This window comes from Bos grunniens, chromosome 1 (genome assembly GCF_055505025.1).
Source record: "Bos grunniens cultivar Pamir isolate PY7600 chromosome 1, Bosgru_T2T1.0, whole genome shotgun sequence".
NCBI classification, from domain to species: Eukaryota; Metazoa; Chordata; class Mammalia; order Artiodactyla; family Bovidae; genus Bos; species Bos grunniens.
In genome coordinates this window covers 62,663,309-62,687,370 of record NC_141165.1, presented here as the reverse complement: position 1 = coordinate 62,687,370, position 24,062 = coordinate 62,663,309, and the positions used below count along the sequence as shown (strand labels likewise).

The following is a 24,062-nucleotide window of genomic DNA, read 5'->3' as shown; positions in this document are numbered from 1 at the left end:
TTAGGCTTTGGTACATTCTCTTCTAGGGCCTGAGGCTCCTCTACCAAGTGACCAGCACACTCTCATTCTCCATCATGCACTGGGCATCACGTCACTACCTCCTTCACCATCTGGCTCAGCTCCGAGGGCCCTTAGTTCCCCGAATCTTTGGAGTTAGAGAAGTGGCCAAGGGGAGGGGTGGCTCCTGTGGGGGCCCAGCTGCAGGGAAAGAAACTGGTCCAAGCCTGGGAGGGGCTGGAGGACTGGAAGAGGGCAAGCTTGTGACCGGATCTCCTGCACAAAGGATGCAGGGAAATAGAAGCCTCTCCTGTTCAGCAACTTTGAAGCAGCCATCAGGCCTGCTCCGCATCCATTCATCTCTGTGCACTAGCTGCTCGAATATGCAGATGTCTTCAAATGGGTTCCTACCCTCAAAGAGTTGACGGGGAAGCAGGATACAAATCAAACCTCACACTGAGAGAGGAGAGGTGCAGAAACGGAGATACGTTCAAGCTACATGTTGACACGCAGTGTGACACACGGAGTGCAGAGAAATCCGTTCTGTGCCAAGGGTGGAAGGGAAGCAGACTTTAGAGAGGAGGTGTCTTGAAGGATAAGGAAGGGTTCAGGGGAAGGGATCATTCAAGCCTGAAGGAGGCCAGTGTAGGCCAGATGTTCCTCTATGGCTTGTCATTTGCAAGCCCTGCCCTTGGCAGCTCTGTCCCAGGGCTTTCACACATTGCAAAGAAAATCAGTCACAACAAAAACTGCCTGATGAGAGACTGTTGCACACTTTGAATAGAGTGTGCGTGCATGGTAAATCACTTCAGTTATGTCTGTCTCTTTGCGACTTTATGGACTGAAGCCTGTTGGGCTCTTCTGTCCTTGGGATTCTCTAGGCGAGAATACTGGAGTGGGTTGAAATTTTCTTCTCCAGGGGGTCTTCCCAACCCAAGGATCAAACCCACATCTCTGAAGTCTCCTGCACTGGCAGGCGGGCTCTTTACCACCAGCACCACCTGGGAAGTCCTCAAGCACATAGTATCAGTTCAGTTCAGTCGCTCAGTCGTGTCCAACTCTTCGCAACCCCATGAATCACAACATGCCAGGCCTCCCTGTCCATCACCAACTCCTGGAGTTTACCCAAACTCATGTCCATCAGGTCGGTGATGCCATCCAGCCAACTCATCCTCTGTTGTCCCCTTCTCCTGCCCCCAATCCCTCCCAGCATCAGGGTCTTTTCCAGTGAGTCAACTCTTCGCATGCGGTGGCCAAAGTATTGGAGTTTCAGCTTCAACATCAGTCCTACCAATGAACACTCAGGACTGATCTCCTTTAGGATGGACTGGTTGGATCTCCTTGCAGTCCAAGGGACTCTCAAGAGTCTCCTCCAACACCACAGTTCAAAAGCCTCAAATCTTTGGTGCTCAGCTTTCTTCACAGTCCAACTCTCACATCCATACATGACCACTGGAAAACCATAGCCTTGACTAGATGGACCTTTGTTGGCAAAGTAATGTCTCTGCTTTTTAATATGCTGTTTAGGTTGGTCATAACTTTCCTTCCAAGGAGTAAGTGTCTTTTAATTTCATGGCTGCAATCACCATCTGCAGTAATTTTGGAGCCCCCCAAAGTAGTCTGACACTGTTTCCACTGTTTCCCCATCTATTTCCTATGAAGTGATGGGACCAGATGCCATGATCTTAGTTTTCTGAATGTTGAGCTTTAAACCAACTTCTTCACTCTCCACTTTCACTTTCATCAAGAGGCTTTTGAGTTCCTCTTCACTTTCTGCATTAAGGGTGGTGTCATCTGCATATCTGAGGTTCTTGATATTTCTCCTGGCAATCTTGAGTCCAGCTCATGCTTCTTCCAGCCCCGTGTTTCTCATGATGTACTCTGCATATAAGTTAAATAAGCAGGGTGACAATATACAGCTTTGACGTACTCCTTTTCCTATTTGGAACCAGTCTGCTGTTCCATGTCCAGTTCTAAATGTTGCTTCCTGACCTGCATATAGGTTTCTCAAGAGGCAGGTCAGGTGGTCTGGTATTCCCATTTCTTTAAGAATTTTCCACAGTCTATTGTGATCCACACACTGAAAGGCTTTGGTATAGTCAATAAACCAGAAATAGATGTTTTTCTGGAACTCTCTTGCTTTTTTGATGATCCAGCAGATGTTGGCAATTTGGTTCCTCTGCCTTTTCTAAAACCAGCTTGAACATCTGGAAGTTCACGGTTCACGTATTGCTGAAGCCTGGCTTGGAGAATTTTGAGCATTACTTTACTAGCGTGTGAGATAGGTGCAATTATGTGGTAGTTTGAGCATTTTTTGGCATTGCCTTTCTTTGGGATTGGAAAGAAAACTGACCTTTTCCAGTCCTGTGGTCACTGTTAAGTTTTCCAAATTTGCTGGCATATTGAGTGCAGCAGTTTCACAGCATCATCTTTCAGGATTTGAAATACCTCAACTGGAATTCCATCACCTCCACTAGCTTTGTTCGTAGTTGACTTCACATTCCTGGATGTCTGGCTCTATAGGCAATTCTAATGTGCAGAATAACTACTTGGAGACATTCCTGGGTCCTACTCCCAGAGGTAAGCCACAAGAATTTGTGTTCAGATGCTGCCAGTCTAGGAAACACCTTTTGTGTAATCTCGGACTAGACAACTTTCCTGATTATGTAATGAGGATAATAGAGATAAGGCACAAAAGAACCAGTTCTCAATCACCTTCTCTTAAAAATAAGTGTATTTAAAAAAAATTTTTATTAGAGTATAGTTGATTCACAATGTTGTGTTAGTTATAGGTGTAAAGCAAAATGAATTAGTTATATATATACTTTTGTGTCAGGAAGCTTCCTGTGTGCTGTTTTGGATCTGTCAGGAATTCTCTGTTCCTTATTAATTCCTGAAGGAGAGGCAAGCCTCTCCCAGGACTGAGGAATCCAGGCATTTCCTTCATTAGTGTTTCTATATGGTGATAAGTACCCTCTTCCTTCTTGTGAACCATACGGTAAAAGTGATTGTTTACAACTCTCTCTCTCTTTAATATGGATCGCCTATGTTTTGTAAGTCTGGAATTTTAATCTTTACCTTTGCTGAGAATAACTACCTTGTAAGACAGTATATATGCCCACACCATGTTGATTAAAACACCTTTGCTCCATCAGAGCTCTGGTCCCCGTGTCTTTCTTTTTCTTTCTTTCTTTCTCTTTCTCTCCCTCTCTCTCTTTTTCAGGCTGATCCCCTGGAGTGCAGAGGCTCTCTGAGTTCACTTTCCTGCCCAGGCTTCTAAGACCCTCTCGAGAAGGTGCTCTGCGCCTTCACCCCATTGAGAGGGTGCCTGAGGCCTCCATGAACAGAGCAAGCCCTGTGCAGGGGCTTTCTTGGCTTTCAGTGTAAACAAGGAATATCAGCCTCTTTCTCTCCTTTACTTTCTTATTGTTGACTCTGGACCACCAAGTTCCAGTCCATTAAAGGACCTCAACACTTTTGTATTATTGTTAAAGCTGTTGAAGTGTGAGCTGATTAAAACGTCGTTTATTCTCAAAGCATTCCAAAGCAGCTGATAGGGAGGACCATCAGCTTTCCAGCTGAGAAAAACTTCTTTAAATTATTTTTGTTTACAAAAAGAATTCTCTTTGATACAAAAAGTAGAAGGACATACTTTAAAATATAAATTAAATATATTGTGACCTTGCTACCTCTAAGGAACAAAGTTGCCTTAAGGCATTCTATTGATTATTAAGCTTTTTTGTGTATTCCAGCTTCACCCCACTCTATTATAAATAATAGATATCAGTATATTTATGGTAAATAATGTAAGGGATCTTATTTTAGAATTAGCCATCAAAGAATAAGTATAAATTGCTATATTGTGTAAGAGTTCTCTGCTCCATTCCTTCAAATGCAGTTCACAAAGAACCACATTTCCTTGGGGAAAACATAATTTAAACCATAGAGAAGTAACACTTCTTTTCAGGGAAATTGCAGTGCCATCCAAGATATTGGTAGAACTACAGAGCTCCATAAATATCACTGTTGGACTCAAAGATTTGGTTATATTCATGAACAAGATACGTAAATTAAAAATGCAGTGTGTTAAATGAGACTATATAGCAAACAGGATATGTCTTATAACTTCTACTGTTTTTATATTATAGTTTGGATTTTGGATCTTTTTTTTTTTTTAAAGTGTATTTTTAAACCAAACAATTTACTAACCTATTGGTGTGCCAAACTCCTTTTGTCTCTTCATTTGGGCTCTATATCTTTTGTTGGGACCAGACTTTCACTTCCCTAGGATTGAAACGGGGGTGGGGGAGGAGGCTCAAGCAAGAGAGGGGGAATAGATGTTCTTTAAATGTATCATAAAGAGAGATTCAAAGTCATATCATAGACATGGACCATTTTCCTTATGAGGGGATATGTAACTTATAAATTTATGTTAGAACAGAAGTACAGTCGGTCCTTAGTTTCTGCTGTTGCTCACCTGGATCAGTTTTCTATCCTTGAAGCTCTGGATGTGGAGGGCCTACTGCACTATGCCACTTTATATAATGGTCTTGAACACCCACAGATTTTGGTATGTGCTGGAGGTGGTGGTGCTGGAATCAATCCCCTGTGGGTACTGAGGACCACTGTATAGTTATCTCATCTGCTGTACAGATATTTGACTTAGACTTAATAGGTTATGCATTAACCACATTAGATTGTTGTAGCTATGAATCATGAATAAAAGTTTGTAAAGAGTAAATTGTTTCAATTTCCTGAATCTGTTAAATTGAGAAGCCTCTCCTGGGGTAAAAGTAAAACCTCCATCACTGGGGAACGCTTATTCTTTCACAACAGCCCTGCCTTCTGCTCTCCTTCCTGAGCCCGGTGGTCCAGCCTGTCTCCTAATGCCTCAGGCCAACAAGTGACTGAGCTGTATTAACTTGAAACTGCTGGCTGTAGAAATTCCAATTGCTTGTAGAGCCATTGGCTTTTGCACTGATGCCAGTTTTCTTAGGCACTGTTTACCTAGGCAAACTAGTCCTGCTACCCAGCCCAGAAGATCTGCTGGCAAAGAGAAGTTGTAGCTGGTAGGGTGAGATAAATTTCATGACCTTCTTGCACTCTCCAGCCTGATTTTAGGCCTTTTTTATTTGTTTAGGTGTTCAAAACCTGTGTGATGGGAGAAACTCAGCTTTAAACAGTGGTTTAGTTGTGATTTTCTTCTGACCTGTAAGTAATAACATTCAGAGGGATAGGGCAATCAGTTGGGCTTTGGGGTTCTAGTACTTTGTCACTTGGAGTTTTATGATCCTGGGCAAGGCATTTAACGTTTCTAAGCCTGAAACAAACAAAAAATGTAATATCTGCTCTTCCTGTTTCACAGGTTCTTGTGAAATTCAGACAACTGAAAGTTCAAATGATTATAAACTGTAAAGCAATATACAGAATAATTATTATAAATATTATACTTTATTATGTATTTTGTATTTTATATAGTATCTATTGAATTATTATAATCACATTCTCAATATACACAAAGAGATCTTAGCTTACTATAGTTAGCATCTGAATCTGGCTCTTCTGACGTGTAGTTAATATCTATAAAAATCATTTGCCTTTTATCTTTTGGGTCTATATGCCATTTAATAAACAGTTTTTCAAAGAAATATCAAATTTTCTTCTCTGCACTTTACATAGAGCAAAAGATTAACTCAACTCCTGCAGTATACTGTGTAACACACTTGTGAAGTCAGGCAGAGGGCATGAGTGGGCAAGCTCTGTACTGTCTATAGCAGAGGAAGTTTAGGAGGTTTTGTTTAGAAGTTTAATTCTTTTGTGCTGCCTTGAGTCAGCTGCTATTTGGAACACTCAGATGAAAACAAATACTACTTGTCCTGGCAATAAGGGAGGCTTTTTGCAGCTTGTGTAGCCTCATGAAGGGCATTTGTTTATGACCATGGACATGGGACACTGGAAAAAAAATTTGATCTCCAAGTCTCAGATCTTGTCTCAAGTTGCTAAAAGGCTTGAGAAAGAAATGTGCTGGTGAGGAAGAGCTGAGAAAAAAGGGGCAGATGGAGGGGCCTCCTCAGCCCAGAGGGTTCATGGCTAGAGCTGCTGATCTTGGGAGAGTCACATATCCATTCCAGGCCTCAGTTTCCCTTTGTGTAATATGGGAAACTTAAGGGTCATTCCAGATGTAATGTCTTCCAGTTTCATGAAGTAGGTTTGAGAATCAATTGACTAGTGAGTGACAGTTGAGGATGATGGCTGAGGTTTCCAGAGCCAGAGTGGATTCCAGTCCAGGCCCCCACTTCATGCCTATGTGACACCTTTCATGGACCACTTGTGGCCTGAGACTTCACGTGAAGAACAGTGATTTGTTGTTGTTTAGTTGCTAAGTTATGTCCGACTCTTCGTGACTCCATTTGCCTGTGTGCAAATGTCAATATGTATGAGCTGTTATCCCCCTCAAATTTAGAGGACTTTTGGAGCTAAGCAAGTGCTTTGGCAATACAGAAATTATCTTCTGTGCAATAGTGAAAAGTAAACAAACATGTTTAGGCACTGGAAAGAGACCAGCTTCTCCTTTTTGTGCTCTCCCAGCTTGAACTGCAATGAGAGAACAAACTGAAGGCTTTAGGGAGAAGGGGTTAGGGTGTCAGATCCCTCTGAGAGTTCTTGCCTTTCTGTCTTCTAGGTTATCTTATCAGCGAGTGGTGGTGAGGTTTTCATCAGGTTTGTTTTGTAGCTTATAAGAAAATCTTAGATGGAGGAATGAACAAATAAGAAATGTAATAGAGCAGTCTCATCAGAGAACCCTACTGTTATTAATACATAATTATATTTGTGCTTCACAGGTTGGCTTAATAATTCCCTCCAGTGCTTTGCTAGAACTCTTTTAGTCCATGCCTATTCTCAGAGTATGGTCCAGAAGGTTTATTTTATGAATGCTGACTAAAGGAAAAAAGGGAGAAAGGACAACTATAGGAAGGTTCCTTAACCAGATGAAAGTGAAAGTCACTCAGTCATGTCCAACTCTTTGTGATCCCATAGACTGTACAGTCCATGGAATGCTCTAGGCCACCATCATTTATAGGGCCAGTGGACAGGAAAGGAAGGGAAAAAAATCAATAAAATATCCAAAAGAGAAAAAGGAGGAATTAATTATTAATGTGGCAAGAGACTGGTGAAATACAGAAGGAAGAAAGCTTCAAGAAAGAACAAGTTTTTTAATACCTGCAGAAGCCAAATATGTCATTGATGTGGGCAGTAGGGTCATGATATCATTGGTGAACCTATTGGATTCCATCCCTGGTTCAGGGAGATCCCCTGGAGGAGGAAATGGCAACCCTCTCTAGTATTTTTGCCTGGAAAATCCCAAAGACAGAGGAGCCTGGCAGGCTATAGTCTCAGGGGTTCCAAAGAGTCAGACACAACTGAACAACTGTGCATGCATGCACCATATGGCCTAGAGCCTCCCAACAGAGCCCGTCCTTTCATCAGAGTTGGATCGGATTAGAGATCTCCAACCCTCAGTAAATAAAAGGACGTTTTTATCCTTGTAATCTAGGCGACAGTAGGAAAGAGGACTTCAATATATTTTCCTTACTAGAGGAGGAGGATGCTGAACATTTGTAAAGCAAAGTAAAGGTGATGGGCAGAAGGCACAAGTGTAGAACACGTGCTCCACAACCACAAACATCTGTGTGCCTTTTCCCACCCTTCTCTCCTTGTCCAGCCTACTGATCACTCACTCAGTTCAGTTCAGTTCAGTTGCTCAGTCGTGTCCGACTCTTTGTGACCCCATGAATCGCAGCACACCAGGCCTCCCTGTCCATCACCAAATTCTGGAGTTTACCCAAACTCCTGTCCATTGAGTTGGTGATGCCATCCAGCCATCTCATTCTCTGTCGTCCCTTTTTCCTTCTGCCCCCAATCCCTCCCAGCATCAGGGTCTTTTCCAATGAGTCAACTCTTCGCATGAGGTGGCCAAAGTACTGGAGTTTCAGCTTCAGCATCAGTCCTTCCAATGAACATCCAGGACTGATCTCCTTTAGGATGGACTGGTTGGATCTACTTGCAGTCCAAGGGACTCTCAAGAGTCTTCTCCAACACCACAGTTCAAAAGCATCACTTCTTCGGCGCTCAGTTTTCTTCACAGTCCAACTCTCACATCCATACATGACCACTGGAAAAACCATAGCCTTGACTATACGGATCTTTGTTGGCAAAGTAATGTCTCTATTAAACTCTGTTTAATCAGCTGATACTGCCTCCAGGCAACCAGATGAGAGATTCTCTTTTCTTGAAGTCTAGTTATATGGTTGCAAAGAGTCGAACATGACTGAGTGACTGAACTGAACTGAACTGAACTGAGTTATACATATCTTTGTCCTTTAAGTCATGTATCTCTATTTTTTAAGTTTCTGCATCATATCATAAGCTGATAATGGTGCTATAATTCTTAGTATCACTTAGCCTGGACTGACACTTTTGCTGCTTGGTTTGAGCAATCATGATCATGGGAATTCTCTGCAGGTTGGAACAGAAGGCATGAGAAGATCTTGAAATACCCAGGAGGTTGGCAATCATTAGATCTCTTAAGGGAGCAGTAGTCAGAGGGCAGAGCTGGCAGTGATGAGACTATTGAAATAATTGGATTATGCCTCCACAGTGTGCCCAAAACTTCTCCTGGCTAGGAAAAGCATAGTTTCCTCCTTGGTCTATTTCCTTGTCACTGTGTTTTGTTTCTTTGCTAGATCTCTTGAGTCTTACAATTGTCTGCGTTATTACAGATACCTGTGAGCTCTTCCTCCAGGCCTTGCCTCCTTGAATCTCTAACTCTGTCTTTTATACCTGTCTACCTAGATGTTCTTTTATACCTGTCTACCTAGATGTCCTTTAAATGGAATAATTTTAAAACGGAATTTTCTTACCTTTCCTGATTGTTCTTCTGCCTGTATTCTGTGTTTCTCATACCCTAAGTGAAGACTTCCAGGGCCTTTCAGTCCTTTGCCTGTGTCCTACCAGCCTGCTTCCTGATGCCATATCTTACTCTGTGTGCAGTTACCAAGGTGCATCAACTGCCTCAGTGATACCTCTTGAATGTATTCCCTCCCTTATATTCTCCTGGGGCAGACCTTCATTTTCTTCCTGTCGACAGTTGCCAAATGCTATGGCTGTGGTCCTCTAGTCTCCTCTCGCCAATCTACTGTGTGCACCTCAGCTGCATCATTTTGCCCAAAACATAGTCTCATTAAAAAGAGTGTCCAAAATCCTTTCTGTTTAACCATTAACAACTAAGAGCATTTCACCTGCCACCATTTTTCCAGCTGCACCTTTAGTCAGACTGCATCATCTTCTACATTGGAAGTTGCAGCTGGTGGTTTAGTCCAGATTTGGCCTGCAGGCAAGTTTTGTTTGGTCTGCAACTTTAAAAAAAATGATCTGAATCAATGATTTAAAATCAGAGGATTTCCCTTAAAAGCTAAAGTCAGAGAAAGTTTAGTTAACTTTGAAAGCTTAAAGACAGATGGAAATTTGCAGCAGTCAGTCAAGATTTGAATTCTTAACTGCCTAAGTTCTGAGTCCATCTTTCACCTATCTTTGTATTGCTGTCACATATAGCAGAATCTTTACATGTACTCTGTGCGTGCATGCTCAGTCCTCAGTGGTGTCCAACTCTTTGCAACCTCAAGGACTATAGCCCACCAGTCTCCTCGGTCCATGGAATTTTCCCGGCAAGAATACTGGAGTGGGTTACCATTTTCTACTCCAGGGAATCTTTCTGACCCAGGGAAGCAGATTGGCAAGCAGATTCTTTATCACTGCGCCACCTGGGAAGTCCTTACACATACTAGTCAGGGCCTGTTTAATACCTGTTGAATTATTGTTACCTGACTTTTGGTAGTTTCTTGACACAAACATTGAAGTTGTTTGTAGAAAAAAAGTACTGCGTTAGTGAGTCACAGGTGATCTGTACAGTGTTAAAAAGTGCAGGTCATGTAATTTGCACACCGATAGAAATAAATAAATATGCATTTTAAAGTATACTCGAATTTTACAATGTTTAAAAAATGTGACCAGACTATGGCTGATTCTTGTTGATGTATGACAGAAAAACACAAAATTCTGTAAAGCAATTATCCTTCAATCAAAAAATTAAAAAAAAAAATGTGACTGGGACTTCCCTGGTGCTCCAGTGGTTAAGAATCCACCTTCAGTGCAGGGGACATGGGTTCTGTCCTTGATGGGGTGACTAAGCTCCCACATACCGTGAGACAACTAAACCCATGCACCGTAACTACTGAGCCTGTGGGCCACAACTAGAGAGAAGCCCAGGTGCCCCAGAGAAGAACCCATGTGCCACAGCTGAGGATCCCCAAGTGCTGCATCTAAGACCTGAAGCAGTCAAAATAAATACGTTTTCTTTTAAATGTGACTTTATGGTCATGCAGATAAGTTTGTTCTATGAAATTGTTGTCCTATAACAGGCAGGAAAAAGGCAGAATCTGGAGAGGAGAATGAGAAAACTGCTTGACAGGATGAAATGGCCATCAACAGGAAAAGTTGGAGAACCACTTGTGTGGAATACCAACTTTTGAATGTGAGAAGTGAAGCAGGTAGTGAGTTATAATAGATGCTCCAGGTATCTAATGTGGTTGGTTTGTGTTGAAAGTTGATCACACACTGAGTTATTGATGTGTGTGGAGTGTACTAGGACTTTTCCCCACCTCTCCCTCCCACTTTGACATGAGCATACAAGTGAACTTTTTAGAGATAACAATTTTACATCTTTTTAACCTGTAATAATTTCAGGTAATCATTGTGGTCCTAATAACAAATTATGTAATGGGAAAAAAACGATCATCTCAGTTTCCCTGGAAACATGGGGCTGTCTATCCCTGGACCCACATTTCATCATGCAGGATTTTCCAGATCAGTGATGTGACAGTAACAATAGAAGGCTTAGTAAAAGCCAGGTACTATTCTAGTACCTGTTTTTACTTTTTTAAGCATCACAACAATCTTTTCAACCAATTAGTATTATTATTTCTGTTATATATATGAGAAATTGAAGCACAGAGAGGATGAGTAACTTTCCTGAGATCCCACTGCTGGCAGTTGGGGAAGCTGAGCTTTTAACCCAGGCATCACTGTGGAGTCTATGCTACTGACTTTGGTGTTTGACATGACTCTTGTTATTGTTCAGTCTCTAAGTCATGTCTGACTCTGCGACTCCATGGACTACAGCATGCCAGGTTTCCCTGTCCTTTACTATCTCCTGAAGTTTTTTCAAATTCATGTCCATTGAGTGATGCCATCCGACCATTTTCACCCTCTGCTGCCTTCTTCTTTTGCCCTCAGTCTTTCTCATTATCAGGGTCTTTTCTAGTGAGTTGACTGCATCAGGTGGCCAAAGTACTGGAGCTTCAGTATCAGTCCTTCCAATGAATATTCAGGGTTGATTTCCTTTAGGTTTGACTGGTTGGTTTTCCTTGCAGTCCAAGGATCTCAGCAGTCTTCTCCAACACCACAATTCAAAAGCATCATTCAGCCTTCTTTACGGTCCAGCTTTCACATCTGTACTTGACTACTGCAAAAGCCATAGCTCTGACTATATGGACCTTTGTCAGCAAAGTGATGTCTTTGCTTTTTAATATACTGTCTAGGTTTGTCATGGTTTTTCTTCCAAGGAGCAAGCGTCTTTTAATTTCATGGCTGAAGTCACTGTCAGCAGTGTTTTTGGACCCCTCGGAAATAAAACCTGACACTGACATGCCTCTTACATTGAGCCTTTATTGCCATGCTCTGCATGCCTCCACTTCCCTTGATTACATTTTCTTCCCATAGGCATTTGTCAAACACTTTCACATCTTGGTTTCCTATCCTTTTCCTTACTGTTCGCACTTCATCTTGTGTGTGTGTACACTCAATCATGTCTGACTATTTGCTCCCTATGGACTGGGGCCTGCCAGGCTCCTCTGTCCATGGGATTGTCTCAGGCAAGAATGTTTAGTGGGTTGCCATTTCGTTCTCCAGGGGATCTTCCCGACCCAAGGATTAAACCCAAATCTCCTGCATTGGCAGGTGGATTCTTTACCACTGAGCCACCTGGGAAGCCCCTTCATCTTCTATTAAGGCACAATTCAAAATAGATGCCTTACTGAATTTCATCTCATCAAGAAGAGGCACAAGTAATTCCTTCCTTCTCTGGGCTTGTGCAACCCTTTATCTAGGTTTCTCTTACTAAACTTGTATTACTTAACTAACTAACGTCAGCTATTCATTTACAGTTCTTGGTTCTCTTCTATTTCTCTAAGCTCCAGAAGATTGTCTTTTTCTCCCCCTTAAGTTTCCCTGTCCATTGAATATATATTCTTATTTGAATGATAAATGAATTAGCAGAGAACAATCCCATTCATAAACACAAAAATGAACAGAGTATAATTTAAGCAGAGTATAGTTTTTGCTTGACTTCCTTTCATTTTGCTTGTCCTATGACCTTTGGTCATCAGACCCAGGTAGGGAACCCGTGGCTAACCTATTTTGTATAACTGGTTCTAGTAAGGTGTAATGAGTATCTCCACCTCCTCAGGCAGAATTCCCTTCTAGATCCTGGAATAGTTATGGGGCAAGTTTTAAGACATCTAGCATTGCCTTAGGGTACTTAAGCCAGCCAAGACTGGGTCAATTCACAACCCATTAAACTCTTAACACTTGGAATGCTTCTTTGTGCTACTGGAGTTTTCTGGCTACTTCTAAAAAGGTTTCAGGAAACAACTTGAGAATGTCTCTTGGGTGGATCTGAATCTCATTTCATGAACTCAATGCAAGAAGTATAACTTGATCTATATTTCAAGCCTTTATTCTTTAGGTAGAACTTAATTCCAATGAATTTAGGTATTCCTCCATCACTGTTTTCTTTCAGGTTTTGGGGTGTTTTATATGTTGAGACATAATACTTTGGGTGGTGGGGGGAGGCATTTGGGTACACATCCTCAGCCCACATTCCTGTTCCACCTGGTCCTTGGTGTTTGGTTCCTACAAGTTGCCCTGGGATATCCTTTGTTCTTACTTATGAGAGCCTTTTAGATCTATTAGTGCTCTCTTCTATTCCTGTTGGACCCTTGAGAATGCATCATGGGCCGTGGATAATGGAGTTGTCTCAGAAACGTCTGCAAGACATTCATGCAACCTTGCTATTTTTGTGCCTTTGGGGCACATGGAATTCTTCTGCTGCTCCTGCACTATCTGGAGCCCAAGGAGCTCTCTGAGGTCATTTGAGGCACCACCTTCCTAGACATATCCTGAAGTCAGTCTTCCCGAGAGTCTTGCCTTTTTCCAGGGTTCTGTCTTGGGCATGAGACACATGTCTATTGCTCTCAGATTCCATAGACATATCTGAGGGTTGCTGTGTCCCAAGATTCTTTTTTCGTTGAATCTCAGATATCAATCCTTACATTCCTCATTTCATCTCCAATACTTTCTCCTTCCATCTGCCACCACCTAGTTTGGAGATTCACTTTCTGTTCAGGCGACTTCTTATTCATCATGCAGTCTTCTAAATTGATGTCTGTTTTTTGTTTCAATTTTCCAAAGGATGTAGGCTTTTGAAAATTAAAAGCAGGAAAACACTCCTGTTTCTTTGCTGTTTGTTCTCATATCCCTTCCTTGAGGTAACAACTACAGAAAGGCTTGGCTACTGATTTTATTTGCCAGACAGTAGGGATAGGAGGGGAGCAGTGAGAAAAGCTAAGGAAAGCAATTGATATTAGGGGGAAACGTTGCATACCATTCACAGTTTTATCATGCCACACAATATCACATACACATGAGAATGTCATCCTATCCTGGATAGTTTTCAGAGCAGCTTCCTGGGCGCACACTGTTCTCAACAAGCATCTCTAGGGTAATTCTGTATGTCCTGCAGCCCTCTCATAGTTCCTGGAATCCAGCTTCTATACTGGTTAATCTCTAAGCTTCTTTTCTCTCTTCCTCAGAAGGAGGAAAATAATAGAACTGTAGCCAGAATTCAACAACCTCTCCTTACACTGTAGGCACTCAGGCAGTGATAACTATTATTAATAATAGTAATAATAAATTGGTTAATGACAGATTACTGTTTGATTATCTCTATTTTCAAATTTTGAAACAAACTCACTATTATCTGTAGGATAATGATTTTTCATTCTCAAATTTATCAATGAATTCCAAATATTAGCACAATTTTTACACCCATCTAGCCTAAGATGCATCTACTTACCTTTTTCTCCTTCATAAACAAACTGTCCCTTCTCCAATGAGCACTTTTGTCCCTTGTCGATGTTGTGAACAATGCAGATAGTTGTTCAGAAACCCCATTTAATGTCAGTGATCATAAGCTAATACAGTAGAAGTGCTTTAGGAAAGGTATGGGCAGATTGAGGTAAGTCTGCATGCAATCAGAGCATGCAATACATAAGGGAAACCAGGGGTGGATTCTATGTAAAATGAATAATCTACTGTAATCTGTTTTGTAAAGACAGTTCACTTGTTTTACAGCTTTCCTTTAGTGAAGAAACCCATATAATTTGTTTTAAATATTTAATAAAGTCTTCATTTAGCTAAAAGCAAAAAATGTAGTCCATAAAGTAACTGAGGCAAGCCTGCCATTTCTTTCTTCATATTTTATTGTTTCATGCCTATTGAGCAACTTTGGCTGTGAGAAATAGAATTGATCTTGTGTGTTCTCTGTTAATTTACAAGGGTTTATCATGTGAAGTCTAGAAATCTTAGTGAATACAGAGATTCTCAACTAGGTCCCAGTGAATCTCCGCATTCCCCCATTAGACTGATGTGTTACCACAAAACTCAAATGATGATTACCTCTTCCTAGTTTGCCAAAGACTTTAAACCTTTAATCTTATGATTAGACTCCTCTGTATATGTGTGTGTGTGCACAAACACATTTATTTGTTTCATATCAAGAACAGTAAAAGTTGTTTTAACTTTTTCAATAAATTGGTCGATACACACTGAAATTGAGTTATTTTATTAATATTCATTTGCTTTGCTGTTGCATATATTGGCAGCCAATAGATATTAATGGAATTGCTGGAAAAACTGTTCATGGTTAGATAAATCGCTTCTGGTTCTTGCTTTTCATGAACACTGGCTAATTGTTCTATAATGCAGTCTTTCCAGCTCTTTTCATGGCAGGGCATATGTATACAGTAATAATATTTTATATGAGACAGTGGGGTAAACGGCTCAGGAACTTGGCTGCCCAGGGACAGAGAGGATCAGTGTCATAGCACATCTGTGTCCTCTTCAAGGCATAACAGTGTGCTCTATGCATGTGCTGGGAAGCTGTATTATGGTGTATTGCAGACTACATATAGCTCTTATTTCTACTCATGACATTGTCTTCTTGATCTTATGATGGCATTAAATATTTCACTAATCATCAGTGTTCTGTTTCATATTCTACAGAAGCACACTGTTAAATCTTCAGCTGCTCCCCTTCAAGGTTTGAGAGCCACTAGGAGATAAAGTTGGGATCTTCCCTGGTGGCTCAGACAGTAAAGCGTCTGCCTACAATGTGAGAAACCTGGGTTCGATCCCTGGGTCAGGAAGATCCCCTGGAGAAGGAAATGGCAAACCATTCCAGTACTCTTGCCTGGGAAATCCCATGGACAGAGGAGCCTGGTAGGCTACAGTCCATGGGGTCTCAAAGAGTCTTTTATGTGTATTCAAATAAAGTATTCTTCCTTCACTCCTAGTATGTTATTGGAAATGTGATGTGCTAATTTAGGGTGAGGAAAGGGACTAAAAACTGGAATTCACAGTTCCCAGGTTTGAGTTGCAGAACTTCCAATTAACCAGCAAGATGGGCACATTCAGCTAATTCCTAAGCCTACTTCATAAAACAAGACTAGTGACATATTTCCCACTCAGAGATTATCTGAAGATCAAAGAAGATCGCATATAAGAAAATACTCTGGAAGCTCAAGGAAAGAAAGATAGATACATTGTGTTATTTTATTGAAAGTGGCCAGTGAGTCCTCAAGCGTAGTGGCAATTGCATGTAAGAATTCAAATGCTGAGGGTTGGTGAGTTTGGCTCAGGTGACAACAAAGCTGACGCACGCTCTCCTTCATCCTCCCCTCATCCTCCAGAGCAACCTGATACACTTCCTGGGCCTCAGCCATCATCTGCTTGCGCTGAACTTCATCATCGTTTCTTTTGGCAAGAAAAGCGCATGGTCGTCTGCTCAGGTGAAGGTGACCGACACTGACTTTGATGGTGTGGAAGTCAGAGTGTTTGAAGGCCCTCCAAAACCAGAAGAGCCTCTGAAACGCAGCATTGTTTACATCCATGGAGGAGGCTGGGCCTTGGCAAGCGCAAGTATGTCCTCACCTTTAGGCTGTTTGGGGTTGTGGCCGGCCCTGGCAGAGATGTATGACTGGGTTGACTTTCTTACTGGGTGAGGAGAAGGGGACCACTGGACTTCGACCCCCTGGCAGTCCCAGTTATCCCTACCATCCAAGCAAAGTTATTCATAGCACCCCCTCCTCCCCACTTTCCATTCTTGAAAGGATCCTGGTTTGGATGATTAATTATATAGCTACCCTACACCAAGAGTTTTGCCTGTTTGTTAATTCAGGCAGACTGTTTTGAAAATATTTCCTGTAATCTAAATCATACACTAACTTATTGTGAAGTAGTGAGGCTGCTTTCTATACCCAAACAAGGTAAAGTTGGGCCAGAATATGAGGCAGGTATCTGTAGCTCTAGACCAACTTGTGTTCTGAAGACATCTTTCTATGAAATAGAACAAGGATTTCTGTGTGTACATGTTAATTCATCAACATTTCATCTGCTTATGAAACCAAAGATGAAAATATAAAACGTATGCCCCAGTTAAAGGGATAATGACCTTGAAAAGTTCAAGAACATTCTTTTTAGCATTGGATAACTTTCATGAGCAGAATACACATTAAAAATCGCAGGCAGCCAAGTGGAGCAGCCAGTGAAAAGCATATTAAGGAGGACAGATAAGGGCCTTACCTCTGCTCATAATTATTACGGAGCTACTTTCTCATCTTCAGCCCAGAAATTATTTTCATCCATTAAGGTTAAAGGCTATGGTGGGACTTCCTTGGTGGTCCAGTAGCTAAGACTCCGCACTGCCAATACAGGGCGCCTGGCTTCAGGGAACTACATCCCACATGCTGCAACATGCCACACTTAAAATCCAGTGCAGCCAAATAAATAAATGTTGTTGTTTTTAGTCACTCGGTCATGTCCAGCTCTTTGCAACTCCGTGAACTGTGGCCCACGAGGCTTCTGTGTCCAAGGAATTCCAGACCAGAATACTGGAGTGGGTTGCCATACCCTTCTCCAGGGGGTCTTCCTGACCCAGGGATTGAGCCTGGGTCACTTCCTTTGCAGGCAGATTCTTTACTGGCTGAGCCACCAAGGAAATGAAATAAATAAATAACAGTAAGTTAAAAAAAAAAAAAAGGCAAAGGCAACTTGTTCTGGTTTGTCTTAAAAAAAAAAAAAAAATGTGGCAAAGGCCAAAAAGTGTAACTTTCTCTAGTAATCTCATTTCATTTAACTCCATATTCATCACTTATTCTTTTATTCTTTTATGAATAAAAGAATATTTTTTCATATTTCCAACAGATGATTACTGAATAAAAGAATATTTTTTCATATTTCCAACAGATGATTACTGAATATGTAGGTCTGCCCAGGGCTGAGAGGTTTCCTGGGTTATAGGACTTTGGGTATAGAACCTCTAACAGTTGTGTGCAAACCTGGACTTTTGGTCACTCTAATGTGTGCTAGATGATGGGAATACAAAAATGAGTAAAACAGAGTCTCTGCCCTAGAAAGGATAGCATCTGTAGCATTGGACGCTTGCCAGGAGAGACAGTACACCAGAGGCCAGGATGTGGAAGTGCCAGGAATGGTATGGATTATGAGTCAGCCTAGCCTTTTCCACACAATTTTGACTCATCAGTCCCGTCAGAGAGGAAAGCCTCAGTCTGGAGGAGATATGCAACTGTTTATGTAGTTATTGAACTTCTGGTTCTAATACTGCCTTGGAAAGTCTATAAATAAGGTATTCTGTGGCTTTCTGTTGAGACGATCTAGCACTTAATGTAAGAATATTAATATATCCAAAGAACAAGGGATTAAAGTGTTACATATTAAAATATGTAAAAACTTTTGGATTCTCTTTCTAAGAAATGCTAAGACTTCCTAAAACTCTATTTGTTGTATGTTGGTTTAAACGGAATACCATAGTTTTCAAGTTGGTGACTTTTCTGAATCACAGCAAATGAGGGTATTAAAAGAAAAATGTTGGGGTTCTAAGGAGGAACTGCTTATTCACTATGATTTTTAGAAAGGCATATCTCTTTGAAGAATTACAAAATCAGAATGAATCTAATGTAATTTTTTAATATAAATTTATTTATTTTAATTGGAGGTTAATTACTTTACAATATTGTATTGGTTTTGCCATACATCAACATGAATTTGCAACAGGTATACACGTGTTCCCCATCCTGAACCCCCTTCCCTCCTCCCTCCCCATACCATCCCTCTGGGTTGTCTAAGTGCACCAGCCCCAAGCATCCAGTATCATGCATTGAGCCTGGACTGGCGATTCGTTTCATATATGATATTATACATGTTTCAATGCCATTCTCCCAAATCTTCCCACCCTCTTCCTCTCCCACAGAGTCCAAAAGACTGTTTTATACATCTGTGTCTCTTTTGCTGTCTCGCATACAGGGTTATCGTTACCATCTTTCTAAATTCCATATATATGTGTTAGTATACTGTATTGGTGTTTTTCTTTCTGGCTTACTTCACTCTGTATAATAGGCTCCAGTTTCATCCACCTCATTAGAACTGATTCAAATGTATTCTTTTTAATGGCTGAGTAATAGCCCACTGTGTATATGTGCCACAGCTTTCTTATCCATTCATCTGCTGACAGACATCTAGGTTGCTTCCATGTCCTGGCTATTGTAAACAGTGCTGTGATGATCTAATGTACTTTATATAAACGATTATGAAAGAAATTTTTAGTTAACAACACATTTGAAGGTAATCTTGTATGGCTTTCCTGTTATTTATAGCAATTGCATTTTATCAGAAACCAGGTTAATTCTTTTGCATTTGTACTTGTAACTCTGTTAATGAGATGTATGTTCATATTTACTTTTTATTATTCTTACCATTAATAACTCAAGTCTGAGTCAGTTAGCAGAATTTAAGAATGGACAGTATTAAATAGACTGCATTATAGTGAGTGATTGCTCTCTTGTCTCTTTTAGAAATCAGGTATTATGATGAACTGTGCACAGCCATGGCTGAGGAATTGAATGCTGTCATTGTCTCCATTGAGTAAGTAATTAATAATTGTCATACAAGGAAATTTAACAAAGGATCCTAAGTAACTATTTAGTTACTTTATTTTATAAGTGATAAAATGTAAAATTAAAGTCCAGAGAGGTGAACTGATCTTCCTGAGGTCACAAAAAATGATTTCTGATGTAACTTAGAATTTCTTCAACTAGCTTTATAATGCCTCAAATTATCTTTTTTTTACTTTAGTTTTAGAAACTTCTGGAAAAGGAATTAACTGAGATTTTGAGAGAAATATACAATCCGTTATCTATGCAATCAGTTTGATTACCACCTTTTATATCTAAAAACCAATAAGCACTTTAAGAGAATCTGTCCTACATCCAAGAGTTGGAAAAGGTATTCTCCTGGAGTCAGGTTCTATAACTCAGACCTTGTAAACAGTGATGTGTTCACTATTCTTAGTATAGCCTATTATTATCATTGTTAGAATTAATATCAGTGTTTTGAGTTGCTTCTACCAGTTCTGTATTAGCTGTTTTTCCCGGAGTTTGTGATGGACAGGGAGGCCTGGTGTGCTGCTATTTATGGGGTCACAAAGAGTCAGACATGACTGAGCAAATGAACTGAACTGAACTGGGAAACTAAGAAGAATGTGCCCAAAGAAAGGCAATGCCAAAGAATGCTCAAACTACCCCACAATTGGACTCATCTCACGTGCTAGCAAAGTAATGCTGAAACTTCTCCAAGCCAAGCTTCAACAGTACGAGAACCGTGAACTTCCAGATGTTCAAGCTGGATTTAGAAAAGGCAGAAGAACCAGAGACCAAATTGCCAACATCCACTGGATCATTGAAGAAGCAAGCGAGTTCCAGAAAAATATCTACTTCTGCTTTACTGACTATGCCAAAGCCTTTGACTGTGTGGATCACAACAAACTGTGGAAAATTCTGAAAGGTGGGAATACCAGACCACCTGACCTACCTCTTGAGAAATCTATATGCAGGTCAGGAAGCAACAGTTAGAACTGGACATGGAACAACAGTTTGGTTCCAAATCGGGAAAGGAGTATGTCAAGACTGTATATTGTCACCCTGCTTATTTAACTTATATGCAGAGTACATCAAGAGAAATGCTGGACTGAAGCACAAGCTGGAATCAAAACTGTTGGGAGAAGTATCAGTAACCTCAGATATGACACCACCCTTATGGCAGAAAGTGAAGAAGAACTAAAGAACCTCTTGATGAAAGTGAAAAAGGAGAGTGAAAAAGTTGGCTTAAAGCTCAACATTCAGAAAACGAAGATCATGGCATCTGGTCCCATCATTTCATGGGAAATAGATGGGGAAACAGTGGAAACAGTGGCAGACTTTATTTTTTGGGCTCCAAAATCACTGCAGATGATGATTTAAGCCATGAAGTTAAAAGACTCTTGTTCCTTGGAAGAAAAGCTATGATCAACCTAGACAGCATATTAAAAAGCAGAGACATTACTTTGCCAAAAAGGTCGGTCTAGTCAAAGCTTTGATTTTTCCAGTGGTCATGTATGGATGTGAGAGTTGGACTGTAAAGATCGCGGAGTGCTGAAGAATTGATGCTTTTGAGAAGTGTTGAGAAGTGTTGGAGAAGACTCTTGAGAATCCCCTGGACTGCAAGGAGATCCAACCAGTTCATCCTAAAGGCAATCAGTCCTGCATATTCATTGGAAGGACTGATGCTGAAGCTGAAACTCCAATACTTTGGCCACCTGATGGGAAGAACTTATTCATTGGAAAAGACCCTCATGCTGGGAAAGATTGAAGGCAGGAGGAGAAGGGGATGACAGAGGATGAGATGATTGGATGATGTCACCGACCCAATGGACATGAGTTTGAGTATACTTCGGGAGTTGGTGATGGACAGGGAAGCCTAGTGTGCTGCATTTCATGGGATCACAAAAAGTTGGACACAAATGAGTGACTGAACTGAACTGAACTGAACTGAAGAATGTGAAAAATAGTTTTAACAACTGCAGTGATTGTAGTCACACAAAAATCATGGTGTTCCATGGCAGGCATGGTGCAGGTGCTATGTGTATACTGTTTCTCCTCCTTCAGATCTTTGTCCAAATATTATCCTTTTAACAAGGCCTCCTTTCACACCCCTAAAATTTCAGTCCACTCTTCTTCTGTTTTATTTTTCTCCAAAATTATCAATTATAATTCTCCAAATTTTCAAAACTATCTCCAATTATCAGTGGACTGACAGACCATATATATAACTTATTATGTGTTTATTGTATCAGGTAGAAATAGAAGATGTAAATTTTGTGAAGGGAGAGATTTTAGGGATGGTTGTCTGTTTTGCTCATAGCTGATCATTAGTGTCTGGAATTGTCCCTGGCAGATAGAGGACATTTATGATATTGTGATTTGTAAGAGATATATGTTTGGTCATACCGATGATCAAATATATATTTTTCATATGTACTTGGTATTCATCCAAAGTTCCTGGCTCACAGCTCCCCAGATCCTTGAAATTTCCTGTATTCAGAGTATTAAAGATGTCTTTGTTTTGTGAGTGAGATGACCTTTGGAAGCACCTAAGGATGGGGATACTGGTTGCCAGGAGAACCAACTATGTGATTAGAGGGCTGGAACTTTCCTACAGCCTGGTCTCTGAGGAGGGGAGAGGGGCTGGAGGCTGAATCAATTGCCAGTGGCCAGCGATTTAATCAGTCATACCTATGTAATGAATCTTCCATGAAAACCCAAAGGACAGGGTTCAGAAAGCTTCCACTTGGTGAACACATGTAAATGGGAGAGTGGTATACCTGTGAGAGGATGTGGAAGCTCTGAACCCTTCCCATGTATCTTTCCCTTCATATCTCTTCCATCTGGCTGTTCCTGAGTTGTATTCTTTTATAATAAATCAGTAACCTAGAGAGCAAAACATTTCTCTGAGTTCTGTGAGCTGCTCTAGCATATTAATTGAGCCTGAGGAGGAAGTTGTGGAACCCTCTGATTTATAGCCAGGTGGTCAGAAGTATAAGTAATAACTTGGACTTGGGATTGGCAGCCTGAGTTGGAGGGATTGTTGGAACCTCCCATCTACAACTTGCTGAGAAGCATAGGTGATTACTTGGGCTTGTGTCCGGTGTCTGAAGTAGGGGGGGATCTACAGTTTTGTAGGTGGTGGTTTAGTCACTAAGTTGTGTCCAACTCTTTGTGACCCCATGGACTGTAGCTTACCAGGCTTCCCTGTCCACGGCATTTTCCAGGAAATAATACTGGAGTAAGTTGCCATTTCCTTCTCCAGGGGATCTTCCCAACCTGACCCAGGTATTGAACCAAGGTCTTCTGCATTTCAGGTGGTCTCCTGCATTGCAGGCAGATTCTTTACTGACTGAATCACAGAGAACAAATGTTGATCCCTTAATCTGTGGAATCTGATGCTATCTCCAGGTAGATACTCTCAGAATTGAGTTGAACTGTAAGACACCCAACTGATGTTTGGTGCATTGCTTGATGAAGGTATGGGACAAGCCCCTCTCCTACCCCAGCCCCACCCCCCACCCCCCCCCCGCAACAAACAAACACACATTGAAAATTAGTCACAAAACACCAGAAGAGCATTTAATACCTATTTATGGAATGAATGAATAAAGAGTTTTGCTTAGCTCTCATAAAAGTCATCCAAAATAAGTATTTTGATAATTTTCCTCATAGATGAGGAATTTGAGGTCGATAAAGTTAAGTAATCTGTGTGAAGTCACATAGGTGGAGTGAAGAATTAAATAAATCAGGTGGACTCACACCCTAGGTTCCTATGCTTCTTTGAGCCAGAATTAAACTAACATTAAAGGGCTTCTGGTTCAAAATGGTGGAGTAGAAGGACGTGTGCTCATCTCCTTATGTGAGAATACCAAAATTGCAAATAACTGTCAAACAACCACAGACAGGAGGGTGCTTGAACCCACCAAAAAGAGATACCCCACATCCAAAGACAAGAAGCAGCAGTGAGATAGTAGGAGGGGTACAATCAGATTAAGATCAAATCCCATAACCGCCAGGTGCGTGACCTACAAACTGGAGAATAGTAAAACCAAAAACGTTCTCACATTGTTGTGAAGGTTCTGAGCCCCATATCAGGCTTCCCAGCCTGGGGATCTGACAAAGGAACTGGGAGTCTCCAGGGAATTTGACTCTGAGGGTCAGTGGGATTTGATTAAGGGACTTTCACAGGACTGGGGGAAACAGAAACTCCAGTCTTGGAGGGTACAAAAAAATCTTGTGTGCACCAAGACCCAGAGGAAAGGAGCAATGACCCCACAGGAAACTGAACCAAAACACCTTCTCCTGTGGAGGTTGGATCAGCAGGGGCTTACCACAAGGATGGGGCACTGGCAGCGGTAGTCCTGGAAGGTCCCTCTTGGCATAAGCCCTCTTGGAGGTCACTATTAACCCTACCGTAGAGCCTGTAGTCTTTCATTTTGCTTGTTTTGTTTCTTAGATTCTACATATGAGTGAGACTAGGTGGTATTTTGGAGAAGGAAATGGCAACCCACTCCAGTATTCTTGCCTGGAGAATCCCAGGGACAGAGGAGCCTGGTGGGCTTCCGTCTACGGGGTCGCACGGAGTCAGACACAATTGATGCGACTAAGCAGTAGCAGCGGAGCCTGTAGACCCCAGGACGGGGTTGCCTCAGGCACAACTACCAGGGAGGGAGT

General features: G+C 41.2%; 1 protein-coding gene across 2 annotated transcripts in view; it reads left to right on the top strand.

Moving 5' to 3' along the window:
* The window catches only part of NCEH1 (neutral cholesterol ester hydrolase 1), a 63,981-nt gene that overhangs the window by 21,847 nt on the left and 18,072 nt on the right, over positions 1-24,062 (top strand). Inside the window, exons 2-4 of one of the 2 annotated variants that reach the window (XM_086318822.1) lie at positions 5,138-5,208; positions 16,143-16,371; positions 19,323-19,392. In XM_086318822.1, coding sequence (XP_086174948.1) covers positions 19,355-19,392 — 38 coding nt within the window. In that variant the 5' untranslated portion in view covers positions 5,138-5,208; positions 16,143-16,371; positions 19,323-19,354. The remainder of the gene's footprint in view (positions 1-5,137; positions 5,209-16,142; positions 16,372-19,322; positions 19,393-24,062) is intronic. The other variant, XM_086318813.1, reaches the window with a different exon arrangement.